The 19,492-nt window shown below is 39.0% G+C and overlaps 1 protein-coding gene across 6 annotated transcripts in view; it reads right to left on the minus strand.

Annotated features, from left to right (window-relative positions):
* Positions 1-19,492, minus strand: part of RALGPS1 (Ral GEF with PH domain and SH3 binding motif 1) — an 81,670-nt gene that overhangs the window by 3,319 nt on the left and 58,859 nt on the right. For all 6 annotated transcript variants that reach the window (XM_085076624.1, XM_085076625.1, XM_085076626.1 and 3 more), the window contains 7 exons: positions 7,208-7,334; positions 6,191-6,342; positions 4,943-4,994; positions 4,590-4,670; positions 2,416-2,521; positions 1,254-1,346; positions 974-1,079 (listed from right to left, as the gene is read on the minus strand). In XM_085076624.1, the coding sequence (XP_084932750.1) occupies positions 974-1,079; positions 1,254-1,346; positions 2,416-2,521; positions 4,590-4,670; positions 4,943-4,994; positions 6,191-6,342; positions 7,208-7,334 (717 nt within the window). The remainder of the gene's footprint in view (positions 1-973; positions 1,080-1,253; positions 1,347-2,415; positions 2,522-4,589; positions 4,671-4,942; positions 4,995-6,190; positions 6,343-7,207; positions 7,335-19,492) is intronic.

Genomic DNA, 19,492 nt, shown 5'->3' on the forward strand with positions numbered 1-19,492 from the left:
AGACATGCAATTTCAAGGGACTCTAATTTCTGTGCAGAAGCCAAAGTCCTGAAGTAAATTCTTAAATTAATTTGCACCCAAATGTTCAAACAAGATGTTGCTAATATAATGGAGCCCATGTGAAGCAATCTTTGGGTGAAGCAAGTGTGAGAACATATGTGTCCTCACAGGCAGAAAGGCCAAATGACAGCCATAGAAAAGACCACATAGGTAATATCTAATTTAATCCTGGATTTCTTCTCATTAAGGCATCTGGTAAAGTTTTTGACATTTGTAAACTTAGTTTTCTTCAATGTCCTAGTGCAAATTGCTCCTGCAGTCAAGTATTTTGTGCATTTTAGTTAACACCCAAAATATGCACTTCACACATGGATGCAATTCCATGACCAGCACTGAAGCTGAAAACATGAAAAGTGAAGAAAGCCTCAAAAATCTGTAAGCAACCACTCAAAGTGCAAAACAACCCCACGAGTTATCTTATCTTTTGAAGTTTTTGGAGTTAATCAAGGCAAAAGAGTTATGGCACTGCAAAATCAATTATTAAGAAGTATTTAGTAATTACTTAGCAGACTTATTTTGGTAAATGGTTTGATACTTTAATTGGCCTCAGTGTAAGTCAAGATTTGATACTGACTGATTTTAAGGAAGCTATTCAGAAACTTGGGAGATCTGTGTGTGGAGACACATGGACGTGCAGCCATTTCATACTGGTTGGGGAATTTCCACAAAACTTACAGTGACTGGCAAAATAAAGCAATCTCTCTGTAGGCACCACAGAAGCACCACAGCATATTGCAGAAATATGTTCAATTTAATTTGTACCTTCCCTTGAAATTCTGTATTGAAGATCTCCCTCTTCAGTCTTTCATGAGTGCCACTGCAAGTTCTGTAATCTATAAACTAATTAATAGATGTTAATCTACTTCCTGTCACAGAAATGTAATGCAGACATTGTCCATCTTGCAATATCTACCTTTGTCAGGGTTATTTAGCTGGAAAATATCAGGATGCTCTGGATCGTCAGGCAGTGCCACCATCCAGCCCACAATGGAGACTTTTTTCCCAGGTGTAGATTTATACTGGAAAAGACAGACAAGTCAGTCACAGTTGAGACTGTACCAGAGGATAACTTTTGGCTGTAAAAGCTGTGCAGATATATGGCTTAGCCTGGAACAGAATGGGCACTTTGGATGCCCTTCCAGATCTACTTAAGAATATTCAATTTCTGTTTTTAGAATTAATTTAAAGCTTACATGTTTTCTTTCAGTGCCTCTTAAAGATTTTGCTCCAAAGTACAGCAGAGTTGATCCTGAAAGCATGACCCAGTATCTAGTCCACGAGGAGAGCTGAATGAAAAAGGAAAAAAACATTAGGAAAAACTCTGCATATCTCTGACATTTCAAAAATCTATTCCCAGGGAAGCCCAAGTGCTACTGAAGTTAATTTCAGAAGCAGGGAATGGAGATAAAGAGTGTCTCCTGGGGTAAATCAGTCTAGCTGCCTAAATTTTGACGGCTGGCTGTGAACACAATTCTTCTTATTTGGGTATCTCATAGAAGTATCAGTACTGATTGTTTTGGAGAAGAATAGTGTGTTGCATTCTGCTGGACAGATCTTAGACTTTTGATTAAAAAGAAAAATTGAAATGACAACTCTGCAATTCTTCAAATCTTTTAGCTCTTAACTAAATTGGGTTGCATGTGAAATACATCAATCAACTCTACAGAAAACAAAAAAATTACCAAATGCATAGGACTAGAACCATGTGAAATGCATGAATTTAGGTTAACTATGAATTGCCATGACTTTAGTGCTATGGGTGGCTGCCCTGCAGCCATTTCATTTTAAAGTGATACTACAAAAGCACCAAAATATGCTGTAGAAATATGTTCCATTTAATTTGTACTCTCCCTTGAAAATTCTGTATTGAAGATCTCCCTCTTCAGTCTTTTACGAGTGGCACTGCAAATTCTGTAATCTACAAACTCATTAATAGTTATTAATCTATGTCCTGTCACAGAAATGTAATGCAGACATTGTTCATCCTGCAATATCTACACTTGTCAGAGTTATTTAGCTGGAAAGTATCAGGATGCTCTGGGTCATCAGGCAGTGCCACAAGATTTATTTCTGCCCTCAAAACAATGCTTGCTGGTTACACAATTGCTTCATTCCTGTTCTGCTTTTACAGCCAGAAACGTGACTTGCAAATGCAGGCAGAAGCAAATGTAGATCAAATGTCTCATAAAGGTTACAACCTCGTTATAACCTGATTATAACTTTGATCAGAAAACTACAATTGATAAAACCATTGCTTTGTGTGGTATCAAGCTGCAGGTTTAATCTAATCCTGAAAATAAAAACAGCCACTAATGAATTAGGATCATAGGCATAATCATATTTAGAATCACTTACAGTAGGTTTCTTGCCTTCTTTGAGCAGTGTTTTTCTTCTTAAAGGCCCTTCCATGGTAATGACTCCTATGGAACCACCTGCTGTGCAGCTGCATGCACCTGTTGGGCTGGAGAGACAAAGCATTCCTCTGTGTATTTCAGCAGACAAATAAAGATGATAAGCAAGCAATATAATTTAGCTCTAAATATATCTATCCTGCACTGCTTTACGTGTATTGCATAATTTGAAACTTGACTCCAGAATATGTATTTTCCTAACCTAGCTATCAAATAGGAACTGGGGTCTTTCAAAAATAGCAAATCAACAAAAGGTTATATTCTGGGGGCTTAGACATGAACAAATAAAACAGTATAAATACTGAAACCCAAAGTCAAAGTAAAAACTGGCAATTTTGGTTTTTATTCTGGTAAATAACAGAAATTATCTGAATTTCTGGAAAATTACACCTTAAAATTTTGGCAATAAGAGCTCCCACAAATGCAATTTTAAATTAAATGAAACTACCATGCCTAATTGGAAAAGAGTTGGGAAAACTATATAAAAATGCTACGTAATGAGTTGTACAGAGATTACAATATTTTTTCCTTTTCCAGAATGAACATGAAACTTCCCATATACACAGTGAGAAAAGAGATACAACTGATAGAGCTCAAGTACAAGCAAAGCTAGAAATACAAACAGCTGTTAACAATGTCTCAACCAAATACTGATTGATAGATTATGTGCGGCTAACTTCACTGCCATATGATCACAACACTGATGTTCTTATATGGACCAATGAGGTGTGTCAGTGCTAACTAAATCATGTCTAATAATGAATACAAGGAAAAGGACGTATGTATGATCTACCTTTCAGTTGTGAGAGGAACACTATTCTGTCTACAAACAAGCAGGAACCCATGCTTGTGCAAGTAATATGCACAACCACATCTAGAGAAGAAAAGCCCTTCCAAAGGGCAGATGCATCTTCTTCCATTGCATGTACCTGCCTGGTCTGTGCTAATGTGCGTTCTTGCCGAGTCTGTATTTCTAAAAGAGGCAGCAGAAGGTTTCAGAAAAGGACGAATGAATGTAAGCATTAGAATTGCCTGATGGTCGATAAACGTAAGAAATGTATTTTAGGGAATAATTCTTCTTTGTGGATCTAAAAGGCTTTTCACATTTTTATCTTCTTACATTTCATATTTCTAACTTATATATGTTTTTGAAACAAATCTACCATGCTCATGTTAAGAAATTATTTTCCGGAAGCAGGTACAATAGCTGTTCCAAAATGTATTCCTTTATGAATTTATAAAGTATGCATTTTCTATCACACGTTACTAGCTCAGGTAAAGCAGCTGTAACTATATTTATACATTATATCAACACTTCTACAATGGCTGAAGCAAACTGATTTAAACAAAATAAAATCTAACTGGATTTAAACTGCAACTAAATCACAGTATTTGCAGAATACTGATTCAAGGCTATTTTCTTACCTGTTCAAACATATGTCTTCATTTGACAGAATCACAGAATTTATCAAATTCAGGTTAGGTACAGATGAAAGGACTGATCTTTATCCCTCAATCTATAGAAAATTTCCCACATCACCTCTCTTTAGTCTGTAAATGGATTACCTGCTTCTGGAAAGTCCACATCTTAGTGACTAGCAACATTGTGAGTGTCTGCTACATATGGCTTGCAGATGTTCTCTCTCTTACTTGAGGTCTAAGGTAATGCCTTTTACTGCACAAAATCAACACACCATACTATAGCTCTCTGACACAAACAGATGTTATGGGTAGCTGTCCTGTAAATCAGGAAATAGATTGTGGGAAAGGGTCAAGAAGGTATCCTTCTAACATCATGACTTGTCACAGGAGTTAAAGATGACCTTCATGACAAAACTGCTTCCGTTACATCATAAAACGCAAAGTAAAGACTAGTTTTCTGCAAAATGGAAGCCAGACATCATTAGCTAAATCAACAGCTAAATTGAATTTCATCTGAATGGGCCACACCCCTGCTTTAGCATTGACAGGAGTTTTTACAAGCAGGAGGGGGAGACCTCATGAGCTGTTATGGTCATGCAAGGATATTTGGACACCAAATATATTACACTATGAAAGCTTAAAACCCAAATTGAAGTTTAGCGCCATACAATGAATAAGGCAGACCCTGAACTGTACCTGTAGACACAGCTTCGACTCCTAGGAGAATTCCGGATCGGTACCCTCCAGTTAGGCCCCAGAGTGGCATATAGACGGCCCCTGTTTGTGAATGCAAATATCCGATGAGGGAAATTCCAGTTTGAGACTACAACAGTGAGGGTTTGGTAAACATGACAGATAGTTCCCAATCTTTTCAGGTCCAATACCTTTACAGTGCTTTATTTCAAAATGTTTGCCATTTTTTTCCTAACTAATCAATAATTTGATAAAAATAACTGTTGATTTAGGGCTTACCTATGTTAGAGATCATTTGTGAATTTCTTAGCTAAGTCTGTAGAATGCTCAGTGAGTGTACATGAAGACTAACTCACCTTTCAAGCCCTGACGGCAGCTCCTCACTAAATTCTGAGCTTTCACTGCTATCTAGAAAGAGAGTAGTACAGAGAAGGAGTAAGAAAACCACCCATGGGAAAATACAAAGCCAATGTATGTGGATCACCAGAATACTCTTTATATAGTACCATGGACATTGCTACTCAAATAATATTTTGAAGTGTTTAGAGTTCATGGTAAAGTGTTTAGAGTTCAGTTGGAAGAGGCTTACATGAGCCTCTCAATTTATAGTAGCTCACTGTTAACTCACGTTACGGCTGAGTTTAAACACCATTACTTTAATTTTCATCATGCTGCTTTTACTTCGGAAGCTGAGCACTTCAGGAACATAAAATCCAGTTCCTTTGTAAGACAATTTTTCTACCACAATATCCGTAAGTTGATTTAAGTTATTAGATATGGTACCATAGTTTATTTTCAAGAAGCCAGCACACCTCTAACAGAGGGTATGTCAGCTCTATGCTGCTGCTAGGAGTTATTAAAAATATGTATTATGGCATTCATAACTAAAGTTCCTATTTCTCTGACAAGCCCTTGACCAATTTGTCCCTCCTCTTCTGGCACAACTATTTGGCTCACAGTTTTAATTTGCCCAGGACTGATCTTCTAATGCTCAGTTTAAACACAGTGAGCTGTGCCTGTATTTTCAGAAGTGCAGAGATTATCTCAGTGTCTGACCCTTGGTCAAGTAATATGCTATCTTTCACAGCCAGTTTCCTATTCCAGAAATAGCCTGGGTCTCTTAAAATGCGACTTTCCCTTGCTTAGAACACAGGTTCTTGTTCACTTTGTTGATCTTATAATGATTGTTTTATTAATTATACCATAATGTGTTCATTTTATGTTTCTTTTGAAGACTCAGACAAACAATTCTCTCACCTTCTAAAACATAGAGTTAAAGCTTTCTTTGTGAAAACTTTTTAAAGCTTTTAAAATATATTTACACGTTTTCCCCTGGTAAAAGCTGACAAACACTTTGTGTCACACACCGAGCATCTACAAAACCAATCTTCCTTCATGCCACTTTTAGCAAAAACCTCAGTAGGTAACTAAGGAAAGCTGAGGTAATGTTGACCAGGTAGCAGTTCTGATCTACTTTCTTCCATGAAAACAATCAGTCTTTGCATGGGAAATAAAGATCTTCCTAATCCCCTACTTTCAGATATCTGTGAATCTGCAGCACCCTGGGACAGGAGCAAGGCTGTCACTCCCCACGCAGATGCTACCTATGGAGAGGCCGTTGGCAAGGCGCATGCTGGGTGTGTGGCTGCGCGCGGGGCTGTGACACTCCAAGACGCTGTCATCCAGCAGGTGCCGTGGCCGCTCCGTCGGGAAGGTGGCGCTTTTGCTCTCCACGACACTCAACTGACACATCATACTGGAACACGGAAGAGAAAAACATGAAACCCCTCTTACGTCATCTAACAGCAACCTTTGGCTCACATTGTTTCTGCTCAGCCTCTGACTCATCAGCAGGTTATTACGGAGCAGGCAATTACATGCTATCACTTTACTGTACATATGCTTCTTAACTACCCAAACAAATTTCAGGTTTTACTTCTCTTTGTCAGTAACAATTATTAAACTTCTGCAGCTGGGAAGCCATAAACGTTTTGACTCCTCTCCACACAAAACCTGAACACCCTTGGTGGCAGCAAAAGCTGCCAGAAAAAAGAAGACTCCAGCTAAGCCACTGCTTGGTGGTCCTTCACTAAGCTGAACTAACATATCATTGCTCCATGACCTTGGACAAGTCACCTGAACCTTTCTTTCCCTAACCCCATTAATTGTAAAATTTGGTAGATGCTGAAACCTTAACTGGGGAGCGGGTGCTCTCACTTAGTTGGGTAAATGGTAAAGAAAAATATTTCTAATCCGTATTACCCAGGCAGAACAGTGCAAAAGGTCACACCTTTCCTGAATAAGGTGTGCCACGCATCCTTAGATGTATTAGCAAGCCATTTAGAAAATGAAAGAAAAAAAGTACCAGTTATGTACACCAGGAATCCACAGACCAAAGCGGATAAGCAGCTTTCAAATATTGCCAGTGCCTGGCACTAGCCAAGAACAGTCAGCAAAAATAACAAAAGAGTCAAGAGAAAACCTAGAGAATACACAGTAAAGCCTGAAGCACTTCTGTAATACAAGAAATGGAAAGGACAAATACTAGCATGTTCTGCAGCTATCTTAAATATTTATGATGCACGTAACTGCCTGAGCATAAAACAGCTGGGAGTACGCACTTGTTTCCCAGGCTGTGACTCTTCCGGTGCCTTGGTACAGGAGGTGTAGGTAGACTTGCTGCTACTGAGGCATCAGGACAAGTGGGTCTTCTGCTGAATTTCATAATTGCTGACATGTCAGACGGACCTAAAAGACAGAGATTATTTAACACTGAACTGATGCAAATCCCAAAAATTTCATAGGCTGGTGTGTTTAGACACTGATTAAAATGAATTTTTACAGATAACCAAAAGGCACCATTTCTGAAGCACTCTTTCTTGAACGTTAGGGTTACACCATCCATTTTTGTTATAAATTCATCTCCATAATCTTGAACTCCCTGGAAGTAATTTTTAAAATGGTTTTGTTCATACTGTTAACAATGAACTACAAAAGCTCTCGGCATCCTTACAACAGCTGGATGTGACAAAGTGTAATATGCAGAGCCATAAAGTCAGTTTGTACTTCAGGTATGAACAGGAACGTTTGCATGTGTTTTGAATTTTGTTCAGAACTTCATGTTGTGAATAAACTGTAAACAATCTGCTCATACTGACTCACAGATTGAGCATTTAAGAGAAAGCAGGGGCTTTTCCTGTACCTAATGGCCAGACAGATGCATTATTTCTCAAACATCTAGGAGCTCCAGAGATGTCTCACTGCAATCATTCTTCCTCTCAATTTACAGATTTTATGAGGCCTGACAGAAAACACAGACCAACTGGTTTTGTTCCAGCTCCTTGATGCTGTTTGCAAAAGGCAGGAAGTGAACTTTGCAATACAGTGGAAAACAAGGCCTATCATCATCCTCAGTATATACTGAGTATACCAGGCTATACTTTGCTTCACAATAAACAGTTGAGATTTCACTTTCAAACATTTAATTGTGGCATTGGTGCTTGTGATGGAAGTGGGAACAGTGGTCATGAAAGTGGCCATCTGCCCCATATCTTTCTCCTTGGGACAGTCCAGGTACCAGCAGAACAGACTTCCCTCTACATTACAAGAATCACTTATTGGAGGCTTCAGCAACCTCAGCTTAGTCAGCTTCTGTACTCTTTAACCAAAACCCACCCATGAAGAGGTTGACAAAAGAAGAAAATTTGTGAAAAGCCACGTGCAATCATCATCAGAATCTTTACAAAAGTGTCCGGTCTCAAATGACTAATAAACTGAAACAGGAAAAAACCTCAAACCCAATCCAAAACACCAGCATTCCAGAGTACAGTTTGACAACAGGATGTGAAGGTGTACTTTTAACAGAAATGGTTTTGAGAGACAAGACTGCCCAGAGAAGTGGTCATGGCACCAAGCCTAGCAGAGTACAAGGTGAGTCTGGACAACACTCTCAGTGATATTTAGTTTTATGTAGCCCTGCAAGGAGCAGGAAGTTGGACTCAATGATTCTTATGGGTCTCTCCCTACTTGAGACATTAGGTTTTGATTTGTTATATAGGCTACTCTCTATCCTGAAGCACAGAAGTTAGCAACTTCTTCTGCCTTGAAACTGAGGATTCAGGAGAAACAAGAAATACGAGAACCAGCAATGAGTTTGTCCCCAAAAGAGGCAAAAATACAAATAAACACAAGATGCTTTACCATCCATTCTCACTCTGCAATATAGACTTATATCAAGTATGAAACACAAAAATTAATTCCAAATTACTTGTATTTTACTTTCCCCATAGGCTAGACTCTGGAATTTCAACACAAACCTGCCTGTAACTAGGAAAAATTGCAAAGAGTTTTCCCTAGTAGAGAGGGGAAAGATTTAATCCACAGACTGTTCTGCACATTTGATAACACAATTCATGATGCTGCTTAATTAATAATGAAGGGAGCCCTCAAGACAAAACTTCTTTTAGCAATAGAGAGAGGAGGGACAAGTTCCCTCCTTGAGGAAACCTTCAGTCATACTATTAATCAGATCACCAATTTAGTACGAGAACAAAGACAAAACAGTTTTTAAGCCTGTTTTCTGCCTCATTCATATATACCATCAGGACAGCATTTTTGCCTGCCTGTCTTTGCTACCATCACACAATTGAGAATTTGTGAAACACGGAAGTCTTAGCATCAGTCACTGGCATATGCAGCTTCAGAGATGGTCTTATACTTAAAGGCCATGTGCAGCTTTAAAAAATGTACTTTCAGTCATTACTTCATCTGGGGATTCACCCAGAGACACACACCTGGGAGGTTGGAGAGGGCCAACTACAATGTTCTTGCTGCAATAACAACTAACATTTTGATGCATTTGGGCTGTAACGCAACACTGGAAGCTTCTTCCCTAAAACCAAAGGAGTTCATTTTCCATTTCTGCCATGGAGGTGAAGCACAAATTAAAACAGAAAAAGTATGAATATGAGCACAAGTATGTATTGCCCGGTTTAATGAAAAAACTTTATGGATTCATATTTTATCATTAGGTCTGAAAAATCTTATCTGCTGCATTAGTAGCAGCATTATACATTTCACCAAAGTCTTTTACCACAGGTTTAATTTCAAATTCTTAAAATTTATGCAGAGACAAAGTAAATGCATTCAAAAGTTTCAGAAATGATTACAAGTTCTTTAGTTTGAAAACCTCCAGTTATTCTGATGGACTAGGTTCCCAAAAAGGAATTTGCTTTACATGCCTTGTTAGTAGTGCCTCTCCATCAGATACTTTTCGACTTGTGAACAGTAAAATACTGAGGACTACTAAGGTGTTTATTACCTCCTAAGCAGCCTAAAATATATTGGAACTGAAACCCAGTACAAAGACAGTGGCAGATAGAAGAAAATTTCCCTGAAAATTACGAGCATTTATCAGCAAGAGTTTGATTTGAAACTCAGCATAAACTTCAGTGTTAATGTGCCCACACTGAGGCGTGTCCCTTAATTTGCTTGCAGGATTCGTTCATTTTTATATTGCTTCCTGCTGTGTCATTCAGGTCTTTCTCGTGCCAGTTCTCAATCCTGATTTACAATAAGTTTTTTTCAAGTGGATGACATTAAGTTCTTTTAAGTTCACTGAATGCTACTGAAGTATTATTTTTAGCAAGCTACTGAAACCACAGCCTGTGAAAGAGCAGCAATTTTAAGGCACAGCCCTAAAGGATTATCACTACAGTGCAGTGCTTTTTCACACAGACCCTGCGCCACATGTAGAAATAACTGTTAAATTTTATAACACATTATAGTTTAAAAGTTTAAGTTTCTCACTGAGGAGAATCACAGACCTGATAGTAGTAAGACTGTTTGATTAATTTCATTCCAAAGCATTGATATGCAACCAAACAAAAGCATGTGACTGCACCAAAATTACTTTATGAGAAAGAACAGCAACATAACAAGTCCAGTGCTGACACAATCAAGCCATTACAAAATCAAAGTTGGCTGGATTTGACTCCAGGTAGGCTCAAATGTTACTATCAAAACTGACAAAGATTGAGAAATATTATCTAGCAAGAAAAAACAGTTTGAGACTTTTCACTCTATATTCCCTTTTTCCCCCTTCATTTAGGGAGCATGGATTGAAATTGACACTAATATGATTGCAACAAAAAATTATTTAAAGATTCATCATTATAAAGATGATCATTGCTTGGTTTAAGCAAGAGCTTTTATTACCTGGACAGCTTCAGAGCAGAAAAAATTTGTTAACCATCCTGTGTGTCCCCCCCGTCCGTCCGTTCCCCCCCCCCCCGCTGAAACAAATGATGTAGTATTTCTGAAAGGAGTCTGCATCTCAGATTGAAAATAATATTCGGGAATAAAATTTCAGCTCACATAGAAATATTGCCTGGCTTAAGGTGTGATGCGTGACGGAATTTGTGGAAATACGTGTAAGTCCTACAACTTAAGACAACAGTTCCAGCCTGGCTGCCTTGCTATTATATATGACAATCACAATTGCTTGCATCAGTCCTATTAAAGAAGGAAATGGACCTGGGTTGACAAACAGGCTGCCTAGAGAGCCTGTGGAGTTTCCGCCACAAGGTATTGGGTGCAATGCTGTGCCATGTGCTGTAGGATGATCCTGCTTGAGCAAGGAGCTTGGACTAGGTGACCCACTGTGGTCTCTTCCAGCTACACTACAATTCTGTGACTTATTCAAATTGCTAGTTAGGTGTCTTTAGTGAAGATCCTGATGGCAGAAAACGGAATGCTTTGTGGGATCAGATGAAAACAGAAATGTCATCTGTGCTGGTGTTTTTCTGTCTGGAGTGGCCATTTTAAATGTAGTTCTACATCTTCCTCATCTCTGAGGCAAGAGGAGGAAATCTCTGTAAAAAGAATCTGAACTTAAACACCTTTACAAAGTCTTTGCATCTGCTCTGCTGCCAAATGTCTATGAAGAAGAATGGTGAAGTTTATAGAGTTCTCCTCAGCCAGCATCTGTGCTGCTGGCCACAGTCAGTTCAGCAAGAAATCTGGGGTGCAATTGTCAGCATGTGTTATGGGGCAGAGGGCAGATGACCTAAATTCTTTAAAGGAGTAAAAGACAAAGAGAGCCCATGCCAAGAAGGATGCCAAAGAGGGTAAGCAGTGAGATACTGATGAAAACAAGGGATGTTTATGGACATACCAGGCTGATGAGCAATTAGCTGGGGAAGTTATGCCTGATACTGCTGATAACAAAATTCCAATATTTAAATTCATTTGGGATTGAGTTATTTTGCCGCTTTTTTTTCCAATAAGTGAAGTCATCTGCTACTGCTAACTCTTGTCTTTACTCTTCTGGCTCCATTCCTAGTGCATACTGTTACCATGATTGCTATTCTGTTATTTTGCCTTTCATGGAGACAAAGCACTCTTAGCAGGATTTTCCAGTCAGCTGGCATGAACAAGGGTTAGTTTGGTTTTCATTATTTCTCAGCATCATTTTCAAGATTATGCTGACATGCACAAGAATAATGTATAAAAATATTAAAATGTTATTAAAAATTTGTTTGCGTTAGGGAACGTGAGACAACTTCATCAGAGTGAGCCGAGTGCTGTTCAGAGATCTGTGGCAAGAACATTTGGAAAAGTTTACACATATCCCAAAGGATCCCACTGTTTTTTTCCTTTGCATAATTTTTCCATGAATAATCCTTCAAATGTTATAAATGAATGTTACTTTTGCAATCCTTCAGTAAAACATGTGAACATTTACAGTCTCCAGAGCTTTTAAAAAAAGCAACGGTGAGGGAGTTACAGTTCACATTTTTTCTCCACTAAAAAGCTATCAATAAACCAGTCCTAGACATGCAAACAGAAAACTGAAAATGAGTTGCATATTATATGATGAAGAACTGAGTGATTTTGAGGAAGGTAGAACAGTCTCAACTATTCACTATTTTTTGGTGAGCAGTTAAGAAGTAAAACTGATACTTACCAGCTCTGTTTCTAAAACTTAATAAAGACAATTCCAAGCCACAGACTCTCCACTTAATCTTCACTGTAAATTTTTACTGCTCTGTTTCGATTGTAACCAGTGTGTGATAATTAAAACTTTCAAAGAGAAAAACCTACTTACAAAACACACAATAAATAACTTTAGAAGAATTTTGTGCACAGAATCAATACTGACACAAAAAAATTAAATCTAGAATGATGGCTATTGTAAAATAACAGTTATAATTAATTATAATTAATTAATTAAGGATCTGGAACATAAGCCCTATGAAGAGCAGCTAAGGGAGCTGGGGCTGTTAGCCAGGAGAAAAGGAAGCTCAGGGGGGACCTCCTCACTCTCTACAACACCCTGAAAGGTGGTTGTAGCCAGGCAGGGGTCAGCCTGTTCTTCCAGGTGACCAGTCACAGTACAAGAGGACACAGCCTCAAGCTGCGCCACGGGAAGTCTAGGCTGGATATAAGAAAAAAATTTTCACAGAAAGAGTGGTTTGGCATTGGAATGGGCTGCCCAGGGAGGTGGTTGAGTCACCGTCCCTGGAGGTGTTTCAAAAAAGACTTGATGAGGCACTCAGTGCCATTGTTTAACTGATAAGGTAATGTTAGGTCACAAGTTGGACTTGATGATCTCAAAGGTCTTTTCCAACCCAGTTTATTCTGTGATTCTGTAATTTTCAGAGTATTGCTTTACAATTCAACAAAAGCCTACCAATCTACCAATGCATACAATATGTAAGAGATATGTATGTTATGGCTGCTTCTCAGACAAGAACAAACTAAAACCAAGATTCTGCGTCCTTAACTGTACCTCCCCATGCTCCTCCAAGCTCCCCAAAAGCTCACACACACACACACACACACACACACACACACACACTTCTGACTGCACAGTAAGCATGCCTGAGTGTATTTCCTTCAAATGCTTCCTGGATAGAAGTGATATTTTCAATTTCAAGTGTCACTTTTATGAAATCACTAATTGTCAACATTTGTGTTACTTATTCTGCACCAGTGGAATGTGCAAAACCCAGACTTTCATTTCAGCAAAAATGCTGAAGTTTTTGCAGTTGGATCTGCAAGGCAGTAGATGGGCTTGGGTGACATCCAGGTTGGCCATGAAGACATACCCATTGTCAGAGTATAGCCGCAGGGAAACTCTGAAGTTTGGGTTCAGCCAAATACATTAACCAATCCATCAAAAAAATCCCCCAACTTTTTACAGAAACTAATTCAGGTGACTGCTGTGAAAAAAGAGTCAAAAACAAAAACCCAAACCATGTAAATCTCAAAAAAACAAGGCAGAAAAGCCCTTTGTCCTCTGGCTGGTTTATGTTTGCAACATTCCTCAGGAGTAATAGCTTGATAGTTAAAATAAGCATCAATGGACTAGGACATTAGACTTGTTCGGTAAGGAAATCACAGAAACTAATAGAAGGCTATAAAGTTAAAAACTGAGCACAATCATTCTCTTCCTGGAAACTTTGTTTTGATGGAATATTGTTCTACAATTTTTGTGAAGCTTTGGTATGTTTAGAAAAAACCCACAGTACAATAATTCCAGCTGGATTTAGTGGCTGATAACATGTGAATCCACAGATTTGTCTGGTATCGATTTGTTTTGAAAATACTCCAGAGTTGTACTCCAGAGGAAAGTATGAGAGAGGAAGAGATTGGAAACTAAAGAGCAAAGTTTTCTGGACAGTCTGTAAATTTGTTTGAAGAAAACTTAGTTCTTCCATTTCTACCTTAAGTCCTGTGACAGAAAAGCAGACATGGTACACATGAAGCAATGACCAAGAACTTGCACAAGGATTAGACAATCCTCATTTCCACAGAATGACTGGCTGCTAAAGTACTTAGCACAAACTATTTATTAGTTGCCAAAGCAACCAGTAAAACAAATGGCAAAACTAAATGTCAGACTCAGTGTTTACATGGAAAATGGTGGTGTGGGGGTTTTTTATTATAAAATGCTGGAACTGCTGTAGAGATATCACTACTGTAGTACAGCTACTTCAGAGGGTTACAAATGTGCAAACACCCACAGTCTTTCATCCTTCTGTTTCTACATTTTCAACTCCTATATATCCCATACTCTACATTCAATACTCTACATTGGCCTCTTCTAATTAATTAATATATATATTCTAAGTTCTTTATGAACTAGCTCTCAAAGCTGAATGGACTTGGACTTGGCTGAGTTTTACCCCAATAACAAAGAAGAAAATATAGCTGTTTCAGATTAATTACTCCACATTCCTGGTATGATGGTAACATAAAACCTCTGGTCGAATTATTCTCCTCTCAAGAATTACACCAAGACATAATTGGGGAAAAAAGAGGTGTGCTGGTTTTGCTTAGCCCAGTTTTTGCTAGTAGGTGGGAGGGGCACAAAGATGGCTCCTGTGTGTCCTATGTGAATGTTCTGGAAGTTTTACCATGTCCAGCAGAGCCAATCTCTGATGGCTCTGAAGATGATGGATATGCTGCTGGCCAAGCCTGGGCCAATTATAGAGATGTTAATTACGCCTCTGTGATAACGTATTTAAGAAGAAATCACAACAATGTGAGCAAGCACTTCTTTTTAGCCAGAGGAGGAGGAGGAGGTGAGAATATGAGAAGGGAAAACAACATGGAGACACCAAGATCAGTGGAGAAGGTGGGGGAGGAGGTGGTCCAAGCACCAGAGCTGAAAACCCTCTGCTAGCCGTGGTGAAGACCATGGGGGAGCAGGTGGTCTCCTTGCAGCCAATGGAGTCCACCAGGGTGCAGAGATCACCCACAGCCCGTGGGGAGGTGCCCACACCAGAGCAGATGGATGCCTGGAGGAGGCTCTGATCCAGTGGGGGCCCCAATGAAGGCCTTGCTCCTGAGATGGAAACAGCCTGGCCTCAGCTCGGAGGTCTGCACCCTGTGGACAAAAACTCATGCTGCAGCAGATTCGGATGGGATGCTGCTGGTGAGATTGGACCCACGCCAGAGAAATTCGCAGAGGACTGTCTCCCGTGGGTGGGACCCCTGGCTACGCAGAGGACGACTCCTCTCCCAGAGCAGCGGAAGAAATCTCAGTGATGGACTGACCCAAACCCCCATACCCTATCCCTTTGTGCTGCTGGTGGGAAAGAGGGAAGGGGGTGAGCAGAGTAACGGTGTCTTAAGAGCTTATTTTCACCTCTCATTATCTTCCTCTGACTCTGTTTAGGGTCACGTTAGCAATAAATCACTTTGCAGCTTTAAGTTTTCACCCGTTTTGTTCTTGGTGCATCCTCCCCTGGTTCCTTATCTCAACTCAAGAGCCTTGTGTGTGTGTGTGTGTTAATTTTTTTTCTCTCTCTCCTCTGCACAGCTGTGGAGGGGAGAGTGGTGGGAAGAGATGTCGTAGGTGCATTGGCCAGGGTCAAACCATGACAAGAGGAAAAAAAAAGAGAAGAGGGTGAGAGTCCATCCCTGACTACTGCATAACAAACACCCCAAAATAAGGGCTACCCACAGCAGAGCTGTTGCTAAAATTTAATGCTAGATGTTAACTTTAAAGTAGGGGTTCATTAAAAATCACAGAATGGTTGAGACCAGTCTTTGTGTCAATTAGTATTCAATACAATTTTCTAGATATGGTAATTATTTTAATGTTATTTTAACTAATATTGTTTTACAAGATAGAATAAATATGCTGTATTTCAGAGAATGAGTAACCACTTTCTGTATTTTGATTAGCACTGCTCCGTGAACCTTTCCAAATAACATGATGATAAAGAATATGCATAACAGAACACTTCTCTACTGAGCTACACTTGGTGTGCAAATTCTGAGGAACTTCAGTTGCTTAGAAGGCTAACATTTACCATGTATTGCATTAAACATTTTCCTTTGTTCTGGGAAAATGTATTCAGTTATACCTTCAAAAACAACCTAGCAGCCATACCATAAATGACAAGCACCTTTCAGCCAACACTGCAGGAACACAGATGTCTTTTACAGCTAATTCAACTGGAAACTTTGAACAGTTAGCATACTATAAGCTCTCCAGCTACATTCTCTCTCTCTCTCAAACCACAGCAAGGCAGAATGAACAGACTTAAGTTGCTGCCAAGGAAGTTGTGTGAATCACACAGTTCCTGAAAGTATTCAACTAAACTGCTTAAAGCTCCTTTTTAAATGCTACTTGCGAGAGACAAGAATCTCTGCAGCGTTATGGAAGACATGAAATAGTCCTATGAAAGCACTATTCACAATTATATATGCATTTGGTAATTAAATGAGACCCTCTTAGCCACTAATGTACAAAACATAGCTTGTTGTGAGACAGTCACTTTAATCAGATGCTTGCCTCCTGTTCGAATTTACTGGAAAACTAGTTGGCAAAAGAAGCGGAAAAAGGGACACATGGTTTTCTCCAGCACTTTGCAAATAGAAATGCTATAGGATTTGACTGTTTTTATTGAGCCTCACACTCATAAAGATGCTCTAAGGGGGAAAAAAGAAAACCACAATGTCCCTGGCTAGAGTAAACTGTTAATCTTCTTTTGAAAGAGAGAAAACTGGGTAGAAGATAAATTCACAGTGCTGGCAAGTAAAATCCATTTCCATCATCAACACATGCAATTATCTTTTAGAACTCAAAGATGACACTATTCCCTGCACTTAATCCCATCACAGATTTTGGAATTACTACCAATGACATTGAGCTTTTTTTCTGTCTCTGGAAATACATGCTGACCTGTAAGGAGGCAGCATGTCACAGGCAGAACTCAACTAGACTTACTGCTATTACTAACGTATTAACTTTAGGAATATCGAGACAACTGAACTGATGACTGTCCTTATGGGCTAAGAACCTTTATTTTAACTTAAAAATCACTATTATCAGACTCCCATGCCTTAAACTATTTACTGGAACATTAAACCACTGCTCGAAGTATTTTGAGATCATCTATTACCATTGTCATGCATTACTGACTGCAAAGGACTCACTTCTGGCACACAGTGTCTGAAGTGGAATTAATTTCAAGGTATAATTTGAATCCAAGTAAAATTGACTGCAATATCTGCAAATGTGCTGTTTTTAATTCTCCATATTCAAATATCTCATTACTGATATTTTAATATTTTAGTTCAGAATTATTCACAACTAACATATGGCTATATTCCTATTTATTAATGCTGTGAAACAAACAGTAAATTATTGCCTTCATGCTTAGTTAAATTTCAATTTGAATTAATGCTAACTTAATGAACCTTCCGCAGGAATAAATTTTTCAGTACAATTTATTTTCAGTAAAATGCACTGGATTGCATTTGGTAGCATTTTTGCAGCCACACAGGTGCAGGTCACTGAAAAATTCCTGTGGATATTACAAAATGCTGATGGCATTCATTGTCTAACTGGCAGTAAGTAAGAACTCTCTAGCTGAGCAAAAAATACAGCAGTCCACAAGTGGGTCAAGCTTTCGAAGGAAATACTAACAGAAGACTGGAGCAATAGGAATGACTCCGCACTTGGGTTCAAGTCATCACATTAATTCTCACTCTGAATAAAGCAACTTTACAAGAGCACTTAAGGACTCTGCAGATTAGAAAGGGAAAATTCACCCTGTCCTAATACTGCCCAATACTACAGGATCACATATTCAATGAAGTAGGTACTACTGAACATTGGCCCAATCATTTTTTGTGGACTCCACCTAAGCTCACTGTAGTATCATGCTGTATTACTTGTCTAGTTCAGGCAAGTTCAAAGTTCTCATTTTCAACTTTGGAACTTTATTTTTAATTGCCTTCTATTAGAGTTCTAATAAAGTTTCAGCCCTTGATTAAGACTTTCAGGATACTGGCAATGATCACATACTATGCTGCTGTGACTGAAGTTAGAACTTCCATAATCATACAAGTGAAGTGTTAACATCAAAGCCCGAGAGCTGAGCATGTAGACATGCGCAATACAAAGCAAATGCCAGAAAACAAAAAAGTTTACTTGTATGTGTGCTTTACATATATAAGAAAGATGTAACCATATGAGAGGCAATGACTTAGTTTCAAGTCTCAAGTATTAAAAAGCAAATCCTCACAAAAGCAAAAGAAAATGTGACATGATGTGGTGGGTTGACCTTGGCTGGCTACCACTCAGGTTCTCACTGAGATGCTCTATTACTCCCCATCCTTCACAGGACAGGGTGAAGAAAATAAGATACAAAATCTCTGCAGATTGAGATAAAGGCAATTTAATTTTAAAAAGTAACGACTGTGTGCAGAAGCAAAAGAAATAAAAACAAGAATTTATCCTTTATTTCCCATCAGTGGGCAATGAGTAGCCATGGTTTAACCCAAGCATCACAGCGGATGCTTACAAAGACAAACACCTTAATAACAACTGCCTCCCTCCCCGCTTTCTCTTAGCTTTTATTGATTAGTGTGTCCTATGGTACAGAATAGCTTTTTGGGCAGCTTAAATCAGTTGTCCTGGCTATGTACCATCCCAACCTCTTGCCCATTCCCAGCCTACTGGTCTTCTTGGCGAGGGTTGTGTTTGGAGAGATATCCTTGATGCAGTGTCCACTGCTTTGCAGAAGCCTGGTACCTTATCAACACCTTTCCCAACACAGATACACAGTAGACCACTGTGATGGCTCCTGCAGGGAAGTTAACTTCCAAATGCATTTCTGTATGAAGACAGTGTTCATTGAAAACTATTTTTGAGCTCATCTAATTTTAAAAAAATTATCCTGTGAACTATTTCCATACGTTTTACACAGCAATTAGTAATACTGAGCATCAAGCAGGGAGAGGGAAAGCACCTTCCTAAAGAAATTGAAGACCAGGTCAAATGTTCATCTGACTCTGGGAAAACCAATCAAAATACTAGGACAAACAAGAGGTTCCCTATAAACAACTGGTCATTTTACAGCAGCCAGCATGAAGAGCTGGGG

This window comes from Lichenostomus cassidix, chromosome 17 (genome assembly GCF_008360975.1).
Source record: "Lichenostomus cassidix isolate B80296 chromosome 17, HeHo_3.0, whole genome shotgun sequence".
NCBI lineage: Eukaryota > Metazoa > Chordata > Aves > Passeriformes > Meliphagidae > Lichenostomus > Lichenostomus cassidix.